Source organism: Bombina bombina, unplaced genomic scaffold (assembly GCF_027579735.1).
Source record: "Bombina bombina isolate aBomBom1 unplaced genomic scaffold, aBomBom1.pri scaffold_914, whole genome shotgun sequence".
NCBI classification, from domain to species: Eukaryota; Metazoa; Chordata; class Amphibia; order Anura; family Bombinatoridae; genus Bombina; species Bombina bombina.
The window spans coordinates 57,185-76,090 of record NW_026511295.1 but is presented as its reverse complement, the minus strand read 5'-3'; the positions used below and the strand labels follow the sequence as shown (position 1 = coordinate 76,090).

The 18,906-nt window shown below is 36.9% G+C and overlaps 1 protein-coding gene across 1 annotated transcript in view; it reads left to right on the top strand.

Moving 5' to 3' along the window:
• Positions 1–17,788, top strand: part of LOC128643693 (pancreatic triacylglycerol lipase-like) — a 38,104-nt gene extending 20,316 nt beyond the window's left edge. The window contains exons 6-11 of the mRNA XM_053696524.1: positions 58–177; positions 262–381; positions 1,651–1,769; positions 9,439–9,565; positions 13,248–13,359; positions 17,578–17,788. Coding sequence (XP_053552499.1) covers positions 58–177; positions 262–381; positions 1,651–1,769; positions 9,439–9,565; positions 13,248–13,359; positions 17,578–17,788 — 809 coding nt within the window. The remainder of the gene's footprint in view (positions 1–57; positions 178–261; positions 382–1,650; positions 1,770–9,438; positions 9,566–13,247; positions 13,360–17,577) is intronic.
• The last annotated feature ends 1,118 nt before the right edge of the window (positions 17,789–18,906 follow it).

The window sequence follows — 18,906 nt, the reverse complement described above, 5'->3', positions numbered from 1 at the left end:
TTTAACTACTTATGTAGTTCACTAAAATGCCAAAATAAAATAGAGTATTGCATATAGGTATGGATCCGGCACAACCTTATTTTGAGGGAACACCAGCGGAAGTCAGACTTGACCCATCTGATGCCGATTTTGTAGATGTGATACACACAGATGTGTCTCCTACTGTTCCTTTTTTAGGTAAGTATTTGACTCATTAGTAAATTGCAAAATAAATATTTTACAAACAGTATAGTAAATGTCATCATAAATACCATATTTTAGGTCTTGGAATAAGACAAACAGTTGGCCATCTTGACTTCTACCCGAATGGAGGAGAAAAAATGCCAGGGTGCAAGAGAATGACCTACGTCCAAACTGTAGACATTGATGCAATATGGGAGGGTAAAATAGCCTTTATTTTCTGATGTTTTAATCTCCTTAAGGTTATAAATATTATACATTTTTAAACAAAGTCTACTATTTAACATATATTTATTATTAAAACTGTTAGTATAAATTTTACACATTATTTAAATGTATCACTTTGTGTTTGTATTTTCAATCTGTTGATTTAGTATAACTATAGGAAAATATACAATTGTTTAAAAATATTTCATTGCATAATATTTGTTAAATAACTAATTTTCCCTGGTTTAGATGGGCTAGATTACAAGTGGAGTTCTAATTTATCTTGCGCCCGTTAAAGGTAAAATTTGCCCACTTACGGGCGCACGATAAATAACAGTAAGACATTACAAGTGGCTGGTTATTGCTACTGCAGCTCGTTCAGACCACTGGCTAATTTTAAGTGTCCCAACTGCCCCACCAAAAAAATGTGTAAAGCTTTTTTAAAAATAAAAAATTGTAGCATCTTTTTAACAAAAAGACAATTGCTGCAGTTGGCAGTTTATGGGGGCAAAGGTTGGCATCTGTGGAGTGTTAGAAAAAACGGCACTGAAAAGTGACTTTACATTGTGGTTTATGGGAACTGTGTGTTCCCAGTAAATATATATTTATATGCTTTTATACATATATTTATGTGTTAATATGTGTGTATATATACACACATAAACACATAAATATGTATGTATATAATCATATACATATTTATTTAAATTTGCTGGCCATAGCTGCGCGACTTACATCTTACTCTGCGCTAGTTCTTATGCCGTGTCTCACGGCATGAGAACGAGGCTCTTAATGGAGCCTATGGAAGCGCACTCTCGTGTGCGAGGTCGCGATCGCATTGCACCTCACTTGTGCAAGCGATATTTTGCCCTCAACTTGTATTCTGGCCATATATATTTACTAGTTGGGGAGAAAATCTACTTGCCAAATTTTTTACTCACCAGCTGAAATTTCTTACTCATACAGGACTAGTGGAAATTTACAGCCCTGTATATGTATACAGTATATATGTATATATATATATATATATATATATATATATATATATATATATATCTCAACTGTGTGTACAATCACACTCGCACTAAAGGGGACAACCACCAGGGTGCAGGTAAAGTGAGGTATTTCAAATACAGATGTAAGTGCAGTAAAAAAAGATATTACAATTTGTCTTTTTTCACCTAAATACAGCAAGTGCAGTCACCTATATTTATATATATATATAACAAAACATAACAAAACATTTTCTAATTATTTTACCAGGAGCCCAAGACATTGCTGTGTGCAATCATCTTCGAAGTTACAAGTATTATACTGACAGTATCCTCCATCCTGATGCATACATTGCTTTTGCCAGCCCTTCATACAGTGCCTTTCAGTCTGTAAGTTGGTACCAACCATTAACATTTCCTTTATGTAAAGAGATGCAAATACCATATGATAATCACATAAGATACACAGTGACATAACTTTATACAGTGCTGACCAAAAACAAAGTAAAGGGACATGAAACCCAAAATTTTATATTCATAATTTAGATACAGCATATGATATAAAAGAAAATACTTCTATTATCAAACTTACTTCTTTGTCTTGGTATCTCTTCTTGAGTCTTAGGGGCCGATTTATCAAGCTCCATATGGAGCTTTATGCTCCGCCTGCTCGAATACAATTAAATAAACTAAACTAAATTACAAAAAAACCCCACTAAATTACAGAAAATAAAAAAATATTACAAGAATTTTAAACTAATTACACCTAATCTAAGCCCCCTAATAAAATAAAAAAATAAAACATTAATAAAAGTCCCTACCTTATTCTACATTACAAAGTAATCAGCTCTTTTACCAGCCCTTAAAAGGGCTTTTTGCGGGGCATGCCCCAAAGTAATCAGCTCTTTTGCCTGTAAAAAAAAATACAACCCCCCCCAACATTAAAACCCACCACCTACATACCCCTACTCTAACCCACCCAAACCCCCCTTAAATAAACCTAACACTACCCCCCTGAAGATCTACCTACCTTGAGTCGTCTTCACCCATCCGGGCCAAAGTCTTCATCCGATGGGGCAGAAGAGGACATCCAGACCGGCAGAAGTCTTCATCCTATCCGGGCAGAAGAGGACATCCGGACCGGCAGACATATTCATCCAAGCGGCATCTTCTATCTTCATCCATCCGACGAGGAGCGGCTCCATCTTCAAGATCTCCGGCGCGGAACATCCTTCTTGCACGACGACTACCCGACGAATGGCTGGTCCTTTAAATGACGTCATCCAAGATGGCGTCCCTCGAATTCCGATTGGCTGATAGGATTCTATCAGCCAATCGGAATTAAGGTAGGAAAAATCTGATTGGCTGATGCAATCAGCCAATCAGATTGAAGTTCAATCCGATTGGCTGATCTAATGAGCCAATCGGATTGAACTTCAATCAGATTTTTCCTACCTTGAAGTCGTGAAGACGACTCAAGGTAGGGAGATCTTCAGGGGGGTAGTGTTAGGTTTATTTAAGGGGGGTTTGGGTGGGTTAGAGTAGGGGTATGTGGGTGGTGGGTTTTAATGTTGGGGGGGTTGTATTTTTTTTTACAGGCAAAAGAGCTGATTACTTTGGTACATGCCCCGCAAAAAGCCCTTTTAAGGGCTGGTAAAAGAGCTGATTACTTTGTAATGTAGAATAGGGTAGGGACTTTTATTATTTTTTTATTTTTTTATTTTATTAGGGGACTTAGATTAGGTGTTATTAGTTTAAAATTCTTGTAATATTTTTTTATTTTCTGTAATTTAGTGGGGGGTTTTTTTAAATTTAGTTTAGTTTATTTAATTGTATTTAATTGTAGGTATTGGTAGCTAATTTATTTAATTAATTTAATGAAAGTGTAGTGTTAGGTTTAATTGTAACTTACAGGATTTATTTTACAGGTGATTTTGTATTTCTTTTAGCTAGGTAGCTGTTAAATAGTTATTAACTATTTAATAGCCATTGTACCTAGTTAAAATATATACAAAGTTGCCTGTAAAATAAAAATAAATCCTAAAATAGTTACAATGTAATTATTAGTTATATTGTAGCTATATTAGGGTTTATTTTATAGGTAAGTATTTAGTTTTAAATAGGATTAATTTAGTTAATAAGAGTAATATTATTTAGATTTATTTAATTAATATTTAAGTTAGGGGGGTGTTAGGGTTAGTGTTAGACTTATGTTTAGGGGTTAATAATTCTATTATAGTGGCGGCGGTGTAGGGGGGGCAGGATAGGGATTAATAAATTTATTATAGGTGGCGGCGGTATAGGGGGGGCAGGATAGGGGTTAATACATTTATTATAGGTGGCGGCAGTATAGGGGGGGCAGGATAGGGGTTAATAGGTATTATGTAGGTGGCGGCAGGTTCCGGGGGCGGCGGTTTAGGTAGGGGTTCACATATTTATTATAGTTGCGGCGGGGTCCGGCAGCAGCGGTTTAGGGGTTAACATATTTATTATAGTTGCGGCGGTGTCCGGGAGTGGCGGTTTAGGGGTTAACATATTTATTATAGTTGCGGCGGGGTCCGGGAGCAGCGGTTTAGGGGTTAACATATTTATTATAGTTGCGGCGGGGTCCGGGAGCGGCGGTTTAGGGGTTAATATATTTATTAAAGTTGCGGCTGGGTCTAGGAGCGGCGGTTTAGGGGTTAATAACTTTATTTAGTTGCGGGGGGCTCCGGGGGCACTGGTAGAGGGGGTAGAACAGTATAGTATAGTGTGAGTGCTTAGTGACAGGGGTATCAATAAAGCTGTAAAAAAGCCGAAGAGCAGCGAGATTGATGATTGATAACTTTCACAGTCCGCTGCTCATCGCCCCGTACTTGGTGCGCGGCTTTTTGACAGATTTATTGATAACTTTGGCGAGCGTATTCAGGTCCGCGGCGGCGATGTGAGGCGAGCTTAGGCGAGCGTATTGTGGCCGGCGAAGGCAGGTACGTACGGAGCTTCATAACTAGAGGCCTAAATGTTTAGTTATATGCTTAAAACTGGACAATCAGGGTTTTCAAAGGATACAGAGGTAGAGGGAGCCCCTAAATAATTCTAATTATCCTATTGAACAACACACACTGGATAATAAGAAACCCTATTGGGTTTAGAATTAAGATAATTCTGAGAGGATAATGACATATATATGTCTCACTAATATAAGAGCTTAAATATGCAGTATCAAATATGCAGTGTAAAATTAATAGGAAATATATAATAGAACCTAAAAAGTTAAAAAGTAAATAGTGAAAATGTAATCACATATGAATAATACCAATTCATAAAACAACTGATATACAATTTCAATTACAGTATAAAAAACAGTATTTAAAAACATTGAATACACTTAGAGTAAAAAGTCCTGTATTTCTTGCCAAAAAATAAAATCAAAGTAAAGGCAGGTCCAAAGCGATTCCTGCAGTGAAAAAAGAGCGACAAGGGGATCTTCTCAAAGTATGCCAATGTTATATACTTTAAGGTGCTCACTTTTACTTACACCGTAAAGTGGAAATCGTTGGTTAAACTGTTCCCAGAGGCTTGTGAGAAACTCCTTGTTTCTCGCTGGATCTCAGACCGCTTCTCCTCCGGCAGTTGCTCCTATTGCAATGCGGCCAAACTACGGATCGTCCAAGTAGACAAGAAAGCTACAGATTGCTTCTTTTTTTCTCCTTGCTTTTTTCGGCTCAACAGAGCTATGGAACCGGCCAGGGTCAAACACAGCAAATACAGAGTAACGCGTTTCGGCTTCAGTGCCTCTGTTAGACTGGAATGTCTGCAGCTCTTATATACCCCTCTGTTAAGATCCTTTGTGTGTAAAGCTATAGAGACCACCCAGATGTGTGGTGTGGCCCTGGGTCATCTGGGTGGTCTCTATATAGCTGGGGACACATGTGTAAGACCTCTGCTTCTTAAACTGTCTGAGTTCAGGGAGTCAAATATCCTGGACTCTGTCATATGGGATGATTGACAGGCCCTGCACTCACATGATTGGCTGCATGAGAGCAAGGGATGGAAATGCTCAACAAAATTCTTGTGCAATATTAAATTCTAGCATCAGATGCTTCATGGAGTATCACTAACACAATCATTCCTGATCCCCACCTGGAAATCTAGTGCACACACACATTTATAAACATGGACCTTAGAATTATAAATTAGTTCTTTTCATTATGAAGCTGAAGGAATATAGGAATGAACCTAATGTTTCCTATACATAAGGAGGATTCAGACTGGTCAAAATCAGAGCAATATCTCCATATAAAAGTCAGAAGGATGAACAGCAAAAAAACAATGCAGCTGCAATGTTACTCAAAATTATACAGTTATAGCTGGATTACAAGAATGTTAACTGTGTTTTTGAATAATATATTATTTTCTGTGGCTTTAAATACTAAAGGAAAAGAAGGGTTGAGGTGAAAATGTGCAAACTGGAACAAGATAGGAAGAGAGAGGATCAATTTCTGAATTTGGTCAGTTTTTCTAAAATAAAACCAAGTAACCTTGAAATATGAGACATTCAATAACCACCTCATTGTTGCACATGAAGCAGACACAGTATTATAAGTACTAATACCTGTACCTAGAGGGATATGGTTGCACCTCGCTGACGAGGCCCACGTCTGGGGTTTTGCCGTTTCTCTCGTTCATAGAGGGATTGCCTGGTATTTCGGGGCTGGACAGTACTGTTAAGTCAGGATCAGACTAATATACTACAGGAAAGTTCTTATCTGTGAAAGACACATGTTGAGCAAAAAGAGGCTGCTACTTGGGTGGTAACTAGCCATAGAATAAGCTATTATGCTATTGTTCGTTCCCAGGTTGAGCGCTTCTCTCTTTTTATTTATGCAAATTATGACTCTTAGGGAAGTCTCCCTAAGCGTGATGAGGGAATCCAGACGTGGACCCATTGCTCAGTGTGCCTAGATGGATATGGCTGCACCTCACTGACGAGGCCCACACTAGGCTGAAACATACGTCTGGGGTTTTGCCGTTTATCTCGTTCAGAGAGGGATTGCCTGGTATTTCGGGGCTGGACTGTACTGTTAAGTCAGGATCAGACTGATTTGCTACAGGAAAGTTCTTCTCTGTGAAAGGCACATTTTGAGCAAAAAGAGGCTGCTACTTGGGTGGTAACTAGCCATAGAACAAACTTTAATTATGCTATTGTTCGCTCCAAGGTTGAGTGCTTCTCTCTTTTTATTTACAGTATTATAAGTACTTTCTTTAATAGACTTTGATGAATGATTATTGGTTGTTTTAAAGACATCTGCTATTATTTTGGGTCAGCAGGAAAAATAATTTTGTGATATGTTCAAGGCCGGCTCAAGATATTGTGCTGCCTGGGTCTAAGAATGAAATTACGCCTCACAGTAGTAACATTGCTGATATCAATATGCTTGCATGGATGCTGACATTATTACACCTGCCTGCCTATCTGATTGCAACTGATGCTTATGCACAATAACAAAATAAGTAGGAATGAAGTTAGGGAAGAGATGAACTTGTCCCCCCTTGAATGTGGCCCTGACCGGTTCTGTGTCTTTGTGCATGATGAGGTTATGCTGCTGGGAACCTGCGACACAGAGAAACAGGACAGGACTGGTCTGAGTCTGACAATGACTGACTCAGTTACTGAAGTGTTGCCCCTTTTCATGTGCTGTCTAGGTCTGTTGGACCCACTTAGTCCTATGGATTACCTGTCCCTGGATATGTTGACAAATATACAGGTTGTTCTGATTTCCATATAAATAACATGTAATGCAATTATCTTGGTTAATAAATATGAGTCATCTATTTTGCAAACTACAAAGTCTAACTTTTGAACTTCCATAATATTTTGCCACATCGGCAATGGAGTAAATACTATTATTCATGAGTTATTAACATTGAAATACTTACATTATTAGGTGTTGTTTTATTAAAGGGACATTGGGCTCTCGTGACTCAGTTAAAGCTTACACAAAATAAGCTCCAAAATGAAATTCTGTTATCACATTTTCTCTTTATCTTGGTATTTTTTTTATTGAAACTTAGCTCATTTCCATGAGAGCATACTGAGATATGGTCAGAAGCATGAACGTTTCTTCAGCACTACGTGGCCGCTGTGTCTGCAATGTCTTTGGCAATGTTATACATACAGACCTCAAGAGACATGCACAACCTTGAGCCTACTTCAGTATGCTCTAATGCAAAGAAGACCGATCATGAAAGTTAAACTTTGATTTCCATGCTCTTTGTGTCTCTCATATGTATGAAACATTGATAGGACCTGAATTGTAAGGGAGATATGTTTTAAATGGTTATTGTGTTGGCATGAAAAGAAATATTAGCATAATATGCACACACTATGTAATACTGCTCAATATTCCCTAAAAGTCCTCTCAAGATATTATAATTGTTTTATGCATTTTATATTGTTTCTAAATGTGCTAGTGTTCATGTGTTGCTCTTTTTGGCATATTTAACCCTTAGTTTTTATGCTTGTGAATATACAGGCAGGTTTGCTTTTGTATATGTCAGCTCAGAATGTCTGTTCTCTGTCATCACCAAGGATTATCGGCTAGATTGCGAGTTTTGCGGTAAGAGCTGCTCGGTAAAAACTTGCACGTTATTGCACCGCTGTTTCCTACAGCGCTGGTATTACAGGTTTATCAGGCAAGAAGTGAGCGTAAAGCAAAATTGAGCTCCATACCGCACTCCAATACCAGCACCGCTGAAAGCTGCGGTGAGCTGGTTTTATGTGCTCGTGCACGATTTCCCCATAGACATCAATGGGGAGAGCCGGCTGAAAAAAAGTCTAAAACCTGCAAAAAAGCAGCGTAAAGCTCAGTAACGCAGCCCTATTGATTCCTATGGGGAAACAAAATGTATGTTTACACCTAACACCCTAACATGAACCCTGAGTCTAAACACCCCTAATCTTACACTTATTAACCCCTAATCTGACATCGCCGCCACTATAATAAACATATTTACCCCTAAACCGCCGCACTCCCGCATCACAAACATTAGTTAAATATTATTAACCCCTAATCTGCTGCCCCTAACATCGCCGCCACCTACCTACATTTATTAACCCCTAATCTGCCACCCCCAACGTCGCCGCCACTATACTAAATTTATTAACCCCTAAACCTAAGTCTAACCCTAACCCTAACACCCCCTAACTTAAATATAATTAAAATAAATCTAAATAAAACCTACTATAATTACCTAAATAATTCCTATTTAAAACTAAATACTTACCTGTAAAAGTGTTTATTTTACAGGTAAGTATTACGTTTTAAATAGGAATTATTTAGGTAATGATAGTAGGTTTTATTTAGATTTATTTTAATTATATTTAAGTTAGGGGGGTGTTAGGGTCAGACTTAGGGGTTAATAAATTTAGTATAGTGGCGGCGACTTTGGTGGCGGAAGATTAGGGGTTAATAAATGTAGGTAGGTGGCGGCGATGTTGGGGCGGCATATTAGGGGTTAATAATATCTAACTAGTGTTTGTGATGCGGGGGTACGGCGGTTTAGGGGTTAATATGTTTATTCTAGTGACAACGATGTACGGAGTGGCAGATTAGGGGTTAATACCTTTATTTTAGTGTTTACGATGCGGAAGGGCCTCGGTTTAGGGGTTAATATGTAGTTTATGGGTGTTAGTGTACTTTTTAGCACTTTAGTTATGAGTTCTATGGTACAGTTTTGTAGCGTAACCCTCATAACTACTGACTTTCAGTTTACGGTATCGATCTTGGCAGTATAGGGTGTACCGCTCACTTTTTGTCCACCCAGGCAGACTCGTAATACCAGCGCAAAGGAAGTCCCATTGAAAAAGGACTTTTTGAAAGCTGCAGTAATTATGTTGCGTTAAGGCCAAAAAAATGTGCGGTGCCCCTAAACCTGCAAGACTCGTAATACCAGCGGTAGTGAAAAAGAGCCTTAACTCTGCTTTTTCACTTATACCGCAAAACTGGTAATCTAGCCGTATTTTACTGCAGCCAGTAATGTGCATTGATAAACTAGAGTGCTTTTCTCTTCTCTGCAGGGCACTGGATTCCCATGCCCCAGCAGTGGATGCCCTCGTATGGGACACTATGCTGATACATTTTCTGGGAACAAAACGTGCAGTCAGACATTTTATTTGAATACAGGAGATGCTGCAAGCTATGCACGTAGGTTTCATTTGATAAAAAATATTAATGTATTATACCAGAAAAGGATTTGGATAAGCACATCTCTCCAAAAATATGTTGAGTTCTATAGATAGAGTCGGTAAAAAACTTAAAAGAACACTGGTGCAACAAAGATGTCGTCTAATCCATTACTACTTCATTATTCTATTGATACTATGGACGTCTTGGGGCGTTACATACACGCATAATTCTGTATTTGCCTGCATGTGGCTTCCCTCAAATATGAGGAAAGTGTATTACTGATGTCTAAAAATATTTTAAATAACATATACAAGTAAATATATATATGTGCTAATTATATTGTATGCATCAGTGTTGAAAGGGTTATTAACCCTTAACTGTGTGTGCACTGAATGATCCTATTTTTTGTACATTTGTGTCTAAAAGTGGGCTGAGCAGAACCTCAATTTACAAATGTGTTCTAAATGTACTTGTGTGAGGGCTCAAAATGTTATTCCCATAATTGTTTAATTGTGCATAATTAACCCCTTAAGGACAAGGCCATTTTTCAATTGTCTTACCCTTAAAGAGACACTGAACCCAAATTTTGTTCTTGCGTGATTCAGATAGAGCATGACATTTTAAGCAACTTTCTAATTTACTCCTTTTATCAAATTTTCTTCATTCTCTTGGTATCTTTATTTGAAATGCAAGAATGTAAGTTTAGATGCCGGACCATTTTTGGTGAACAACCTGGGTTGTTCTTGCTAATTTGTGGATAAATTCATCCACCAATAAAAAAGTGCTGTCCAGAGTTCTGAACACAAAAAAAAGCTTAGATGCATTATTTTTAAAATAAAGATAGCAAGAGAACAAAGAAAATTTGATAATAGGAGTGAATTAGAAAGTTGATTAAAATTGCCTGCTCTATCAGAATCACAAAAGAAAAAAATTGGGTTCAGTGTCCCTTTAAGGACCACGGCTATGTTTACATTTCTGCGGTGTTTGTGTTTAGCTGTAATTTTCCTCTTACTCATTTACTGTACCCACACATATTATATACTGTTTTTCTCGCCATTAAATGGAATTTTTAAAGATACAATTATTTTCATAATATAATTTACTATAAAAAAAATATAAAATATGATGAAAAAATGAAAATAAAACACTTTTTCTAACTTTGACCCCAAAAATCTGTTACTCATCTACAACCACCAAAATACACCCATGCTAAATAGTTTCTAAATTTTGTCCTGAGTTTAGAAATACCCAATGTTTACATCTTCTTTGCTTTTTTTTTAAGTTATAAGGCAATAAATACAAGTAGCACTTTGCTATTTCCAAACCATTTTTTTCCCAAAATTAGTGATAGTTACATTGTTACACTGATGTCCGTCAGGAATTCCTGAATATCCCTTTACATGTATATATTTTTTTAGTAGACAACCCTAAGGGGCCTATCTATCAAGCTCCGAATGGAGCTTGATGGCCTGTGTTTCTTGCGAGTCTTTAGACTCGCCAGAAACAGCAGTTATGAAGCAGCGAATATGATCGGGTTGATTGACACCTCCATGCTGGCGGCCAATTGGCCGCGAGTCAACAGGGGGCGGCGTTGCACCAGCAGCTCTTGTGAGCTGCTGGTGCAATGCTGAATACGGAGAGCGTATTGCTCTCCGCATTCAGCGAGGTCTTGCGGACCTGATCCGCACTGTCGGATCAGGTCCGCAAGACCTTTCATAAATAGAGGCCAAAGTATTGATCTAGGCCCATTTTGGTATATTTCATGCCACCATTTCACCGCCAAATGCGATCAAATAAAAAAAAAACTTTTCAAAAACAGGTTTCTCTATGAAATTATTTGCAAACAGCTTGTGCAATTATGGAACAAATGGTTGTAAATGCTGCTCTGGGATCCCCTTTCTTCAGAAATAGCAGACATATATGGCTTTGATGTTGCTTTTTGGTAATTAGAAGGCCGCTAAATGCCACTGCGCACCACACTTGTATTATGCCCAGCAGTGAAGGGGTTAATTAAGTAGCTTGAAGGGAGTTGTAGGGTAAGTTTTAGCTTTAGTGTGGTATAGTACACAACCCAAAGTATTGATCTAGGCCCATTTTGGTATATTTCATGCCACCATTTCACCGCCAAATGCGATCAAATAAAAAAAATTGCTAACTTTTTCAATAATTTTAGGTTTCTCACTGAAATTATTTACAATTTGCTTGTGCAATTATGGCACAAACGGTTGTAAATGCTTCTCTGGGATCCCCTTTGTTCAGAAATAGCAGACATATATGGCTTTGGCGTTGCTTTTTGATAATTAGAAGGCAACTAAATGTCGCTGCGCACCACACATATTATGCCCAGCAGTGAAGTGGTTAATTAGGTAGCGTGTAGGTAGCTTATAGGGTTAATTTTAGCTTTAGTGTAGAGATCAGCCTCCCACCTGACACATCCCACCCCCTGATACCTCCTGATCCCCCTCAAACAGCTCTCTTCCCTCCCCCACCTCACAATTGTCACCGCCATCTTAAGTACTGGCAGAAAGTCTACCAGTACTAAAATAAAAGGATTTTTTTTTATATTTAATTCAGCAGTGGCGGATCCCCCCTTAGCCCCCAACCTCCCTGATCCCCTCTGATCCCCCCATACAGCTCTCTAACCCTCCCCCCTCTACATATTCTCCATCTTGGGTACTGGCAGCTGTCTGCCAGTACCAAGTTTGCTCATAACTCATGCCCAGTTTGCAGAAACCCCAATTGTCTGTAGTGTAGCTGCCCCCAACCCCCTACCCTCCCAGATCCCTTTAGAACAGTTTATTTCCCACCCTCTCACTCCCTCTACCTCCACCTCCCTCTACATCTTCCTCCCTCACCGGACTTAATGGAGCGCGCGCACGCCCTGTGCGCTCCCGATCACTTGTATGCTCTGATCCGGAAGTCCCTCCAATGATGGGCTGCCCACCCGCCTACCTGCCACGGCTCCCACTCACCAACGATCGGCACCATCACTGGCCGATGCAGAGAAGGCCACAGAGTGACCCTCTCTGCATCAGTGTGCCAAAAAAGGTATTGCAGTGATGCCTCAATATTTAGGCATCATGGCAATACCTTGAAAGCGGCCGGAAGCGATCAGGATCGCTTCCAGCTGCTTTAAACCCCTAACGACGTACAGGGTACAACGTTGGTCTTTAACAACCAGTTTGTGTATGACGTGTACGGTGTGTGTCGTTAAGGGGTTAAGAAACTTTGCAACACATGTTCCGTTTTTATTTTGCCTGCTTCACATGTAAGTTAAAGACATGAAACCACAAATTATTCATGATTTAAGTAGAGCATACAATTCTAAAAAACTTTCCAATTTACCTCTATTATCAAATTAGATTCATTATTTTACTATCCTTCGTTGACGGAGCAACAATGCACTACTGGGATCTAACTGAACATTTCAGGTGAGCCAATGGCAAAAGGCATACATGTGTAGCCACAAATCAGCAACTAAATCCCAGGAGTGCATTGCTGCTTCTAAGCCTACCTAGGCATGCTTTTAAACACAAGGGTACCAAGTGAACAAGCAAATTAGGTAATACATTTGAAAGTTGTTTAAAATGCCATGCTCTATCTGAATAAATTGAGTACAAATATGAATTTGCTGTCCCTTTACATTGGGTTTTGTTCATTCACAATCATTTATTGTCTGATTGATGCTTTATCTATTTAGGTTGGAGATATAAGTTATCTGTTGAGATTGCTGGCTCAGCAAATGCTCTGGGAAATCTCCAGGTCGCTTTACATGGAAATAATAGAAACACTAAGCGATATGATATTTTCAAGTAGGTGAACAATATAGCAGATTGAATATCTAATATAAACCGTTTTAATTTGTTGTAGTAATATTCTAAACACCAAAATTCAATAAAATCATTGACCATCTCTGAAGATTAACAATTATTTATATATCATCACAAGTTTTTCAGAACATTAAATTCCTTTCTCAATCACTCAACCACATCACAAATGTATACGAGCTATGGCATGTTATAGCAATCACATTATTCACATTTTTTACATATGTTTAGATGATATTCATGTATTTATTAGCTAAATATCAGTAAAAAAAGTAGATTAAAAATTTAGGGTTAGGGTATGAGTGTCGTGATAACTGTTAAACGCAAGCGAAAAGGAGTTTATTGCAGTTCTTTGCGCACATCAAAAGAAGCACACAAAATGAGTTCAAAGTAAACTCATTCTCTTGAGTGCAATTGAATTTAATGTGTGTCGGGATAGCACGACCTCAGAGCTCTGGTTAACGGTTATGTGAGACAAAAAAGTGGAAGTACACTCATAATAACACTTTCGGATAAAAAATTAACGAAGAAATATGTTGCACCAAAAAGTTATAAGGGCTCAAAGATATGAGGTCTCAGGTGTTAGGGAAAAAAAGGCATGCAAAGGGTTTTAACATAGAGATACTTAAATACATGATATATATATATATATATATATATATATATATATATATATATATATATATATATATGTGTGTGTGTGTGTGTGTGTGTGTGTGTGTACATATGTATTTATATGCATATATGTATTTATAAGTGTATTTACATATTTACAGACATATACATATAAAGACATAAATACATATATATATATATATATATATATATATATATATATATATATATATATATATATATATACAGGTAGCCCTCAGTTTACGCCATGGTTAGGTTCCAGAAGGAATTATTGTAAATCGAAACCGTTGTAAATTGAAACCCAGTTTATAATGTAAGTCAATGGGAAGTGAGGGAGTTACATGCTAAACAGCATTATAAACCTAATAAAATAATCACACAACACAGAATATATAATTAAACTAAGTTAAATGAACAAAAACATTTGCTAAACAGCATTATAAACCTAATAAAATAATCACACAACATAGACTTTACCTGCATTTTTCTGCAAACAGTTCTTTCCATGCATTCCAATCTGGACTGATTTATAGACAGGAATATCTTGTTCCTTTGAACTCTGCTTGATAGCTCAGGTCTGGTTAAACTGATTAATTTCAGCTTGCTTGGCTTGCATATCTTTGCTGCAACACAAGCGGACAGCTCCACCTACTGGCTTTTTTAATCAATTCACTGCTTCTCAAAGCTTTTCAATAGCAGTCACATGACTGAAAAAAAGGTTGTTATTCTGAAATGGTGCAAATTGAACCATTGTAAACCGATTATATATATATATATGTGTGTGTGTGTGTGTGCATTGGAGCCCTTTGCAGTCAAGTAGCTGATAACATGAAAAATCATATTTATGAAATATTCATATCTAATAAAGTGTTTAACTATGTATTTACTGTAAATATTTCACATTCCAATGTTTTTAACATAAGGGAATATGTTCTAAGTATTTATAAATAGATATTCATATATATATATATATATATATATATATACTGTATATATATATATATACTATATATATATATATATATATATATATGTGTGTGTGTGTGTGTGTGAAGAACATTGAAATGTGAAATATTCATATTTCATGTTGGGTTAGCACATTTGGTTAAATGTGATCGGTTTGCGTGCGAATATGGGCGTGCTCTATTAAAGTCCATGGGGGAATACGTTAACGCAATCATGATATTTTAACTTTGCGTACATCGGGATAGCAATTGTGTGAATTTTTTTTACTTTCAACTTGTAATGCGTGTGCTACCCAACACGGGCAAAAGCTTACTTCTAGCAGAGTAAACGCACTAACAGGATCCATAAATAGCGCTGCTCTCATAATCTATCCCTTAATGGCATAGTAAAATCATTATATCAAATAGTCCAGGAATTCAACCCAGTTTTTGTATCTGTTCTCCATGATCAGAGGTCAGAGAAAATAAGATTACCCTAATGTAAATAATCACTGACATGTAGCTGGTACATTACATCATTTACTATGCTAAATTATACAATTTTATTCTGACTTTAATGTCCGTTTAACAAAATAAGTTGCCTTTTCAAACTATGAACAACATTGCCAGTAGAGACTCAAGTGGGTGTGTGTGGAGGTTTCTATTCACCCAAATTCGTTACTGCAACACCCAAACCTCAGGGTGCCAGCTGCCATGAAATGTCAAGGTAGTTTCCTTATTACTGTCTAGTACTATGCACAAAGCAAGCAGAGCATTAAAGGAGAAGGGATGATTAAAAAAAAACGGAGTACAAAAAGGTAGAGTGGCGCTCCCAAAAAGATGCTATAGAGTATTGATATATGTAATACAGGTCACGATGTTAGGAGTTTATATATACACTAACATAGAAAATACGTGTATAAGTGTATAATAAATGTGATGAAATAATGGTACTCAAACCGTAATATTACACAAAATCTGAAATATTTCATGAACCATTCTATAAAAATTAGTTAAAACATATAAAAAAACAAGTCTAAAAGAGTGAGGCTGTGGCCACAACCTAAAGTGTATCAGGCAGTTTGAATATTGAACGCATTGAACGTCTTAGTTCATATGCGCAATGACATGTCTAATTGCCTTCAATATGAAGCATAAGTCATAATGGTAAAAGGGACCGATGTCTAAATATCAGAATCCTTTTATTGGTAGTGGTTCCTGTGAGTAAGATCTTGATAAAGGCTTGTCTACTAACCGAAACGTGTAGAAGAGACTCCAAATAACTACAACCCTGCAGGTTTTTGGATTATAACCTTTTTTGCTATTTAATAGCAAGTTACCACAACTAAATACGGAACATCCCGGCAAAGGATCTTTGAAATCAACAGAAGCAGCTTCGTCTTCAAGATTCCGGTTACTCACCCTTGGAAGCTCAAGATCCCATCGGAGGTCCGGTAAGGCGTCTGTAATAATCAGACTATTGCCCTTTCTTGGTGGTTACGCTTACTCACTGGAACCACTGATATTTAGACATCGGTCCCTTTTACCATTATGACTTATACTTCAGATTGAAGGCAATTAGACATGTCATTGCGCATATGAACTAAGACGTTCAATACGTTCAATATTTAAACTGCCTGATACACTTTAGGTTGTAGCCACAGCCTCACTGTTTTAGGCTTGGTTTTTTTTATGTTTTAACTAATTTTTATAGAATGGTTCATTAAAGGGACAGTAAAGTCACAAAAAAACTTTCATGATTTATATAGGGCATGTAATTTTAAACAACTTTCCAATTTACTTTTATTACCAATTTTGCTTTGTTCTCTTGGTATTCTTAGTTGAAAGCTAAATCTAGGAGGTTCATGTGCTAATTTCTTAGACCTTGAAGACTGCCTCTAATCGGAAAGCATTTTGACAGTTTTTCACCACTAGAGGGCATTAGTTCATGTGTTTCATATAGATAACATTGAGCTCTGGCACGTGAAGCTCCTAAGAGCAAGCACTGATTGGCTAAAAATGCAAGTCTGCCAAAAGAACTGAAATAAGGGGGCAGTTTGCAAAGGCTTAGATACAAGGTAATCACAGAAGTAAAAAATATATTATTATAACTGTGTTGGTTATGCAAAATTGGGGAATGGGTAATAAAGGGATTATCTATCTTTTTAAACAACAACAATTCTGGTGTTTACTGTCCCTTTAAATAATTGAGATTTTGTGTAATATTAAGGTTTGAGTACCATTATTTGATCACATTTATTATACACTTATACAAGTATTTTCCATGTTAGTGTATAAATATAAACTCCTAACATTGTGACCTGTGTTACACATATCAATACTCTATAGCACCTTTTTAGGAGCATCACTCTACCTTTTTGTACTATGTTTTCTGTAACCACCAGAGCAGAGCTTGCCCCCATTTTTTATATAAAAAAATAAAAACATGAGAAGTTTCAGTAAGATGAGCTTCCATTATCCTTTATTTTTAATTCTGTGGTTAATGGTTTGCATAACCAAATGTTATGGTCTAGAGATACCCCTAAAGACTTGCTTTAGAATTGTAATACATGGTTTTCTACATACAAAATGCAACTAATGCGCAGTTTACATATTTTGACAGCGGACACATTAGAACAGGCAGAAGATATACAGGGTTCATTGATGTGGCAACAGATGTTGGGACTCTCACTAAAGTGACATTTGTCTGGACGAGCAGAATTGTAAACTTCCTCACTACTCAACTGGGAGCTAAATCTGTGACAGTGCAATACGGGAAGGACGGCACTACGTATGTATTCCTTGCACATTTTATACTGAAAATTTTAGCATAAAAAATGTAAAAGTACATTAAAAATGAATATTATTTTTCTATTGAAAGATGGTTCATAAAGGGTAATGATTAAAGGGACAGGCAATTTGTGGTTACAATTTTTTTGCAGTATTCTAATAGATTAACATATCGGCAGAGTCTGAACATTATTAGGACAGATTTACACTTTGTTTGAGGCAATTATTTTAAATATTCATTTATTTGCGTTAGGCTTTTACTCAGAAGAATTATAGGTCTAATATATGTAATAATAATGCAGTTTGTGCTTTCCCTACATGCAGTATGCACTGTGGTTTTTAGGTGAAATTTAGTTATATTTAAAGTGACAGTCTAGTCAGAATGTAACTTTCATGATTCAGATAGGACATGCAATTTTAAAAAGCTTTCCAATTTACATGTTCTCTTGGTATTCGTTGTTAAAAGCTAAACCTATTAGGCTCATATGCTAATTTCTAAGCCATTGAAGGCTGCTTCTTAGCTCAATGCATTTTGACAGTTTTCACTGCTATAGAGCACTAGTTCATGTGTTCCATATAGATAACACCATGCTCACTCACATGGAGTTATTTAGGAGTCAGCACTGATTGGCTAAAATGCAAGTCTGTCTGCAGAAGCTTAGAAACAAGGTAATCACAGAGGTAAAAAAAATATAAAACAGGGTTGGTAATGAAAAACTGGGGAATGGACAATAAAGGAATTATCTATCCTTTTAAGCAATAACAATTCTGGAGTAGACTGCCCCTTTAAGTAAAAGTTGTTAAACCCCCTTACTGCTGAGCCATTTGACACCCTAGTGCTTTTTTTGTTTTGTAGCTTTTAGATGCTGCTCACATTTAGGTATTACTAAAAGTAATTTTACAGTGAGAAACCAATGTATATTATATTTTGGAGGGTTTTCAGCAAACAAAGCAGATTCAGATTTTGCTATTATTTTATTCATATATCATAAAGTGATAAATCAACAGCACAAAGTATGGAGAAATGTATGTTTTTACTAAATTTTGAATAAACAGAGTTGTTTGGTCAAACCTTTTGTGTTCTATAATTGTAACCAAAAATGGGCCTACTCCTAAGCTTACATTTTTGCTTTTCAAATAAAGATACAAATAGAACAAATAC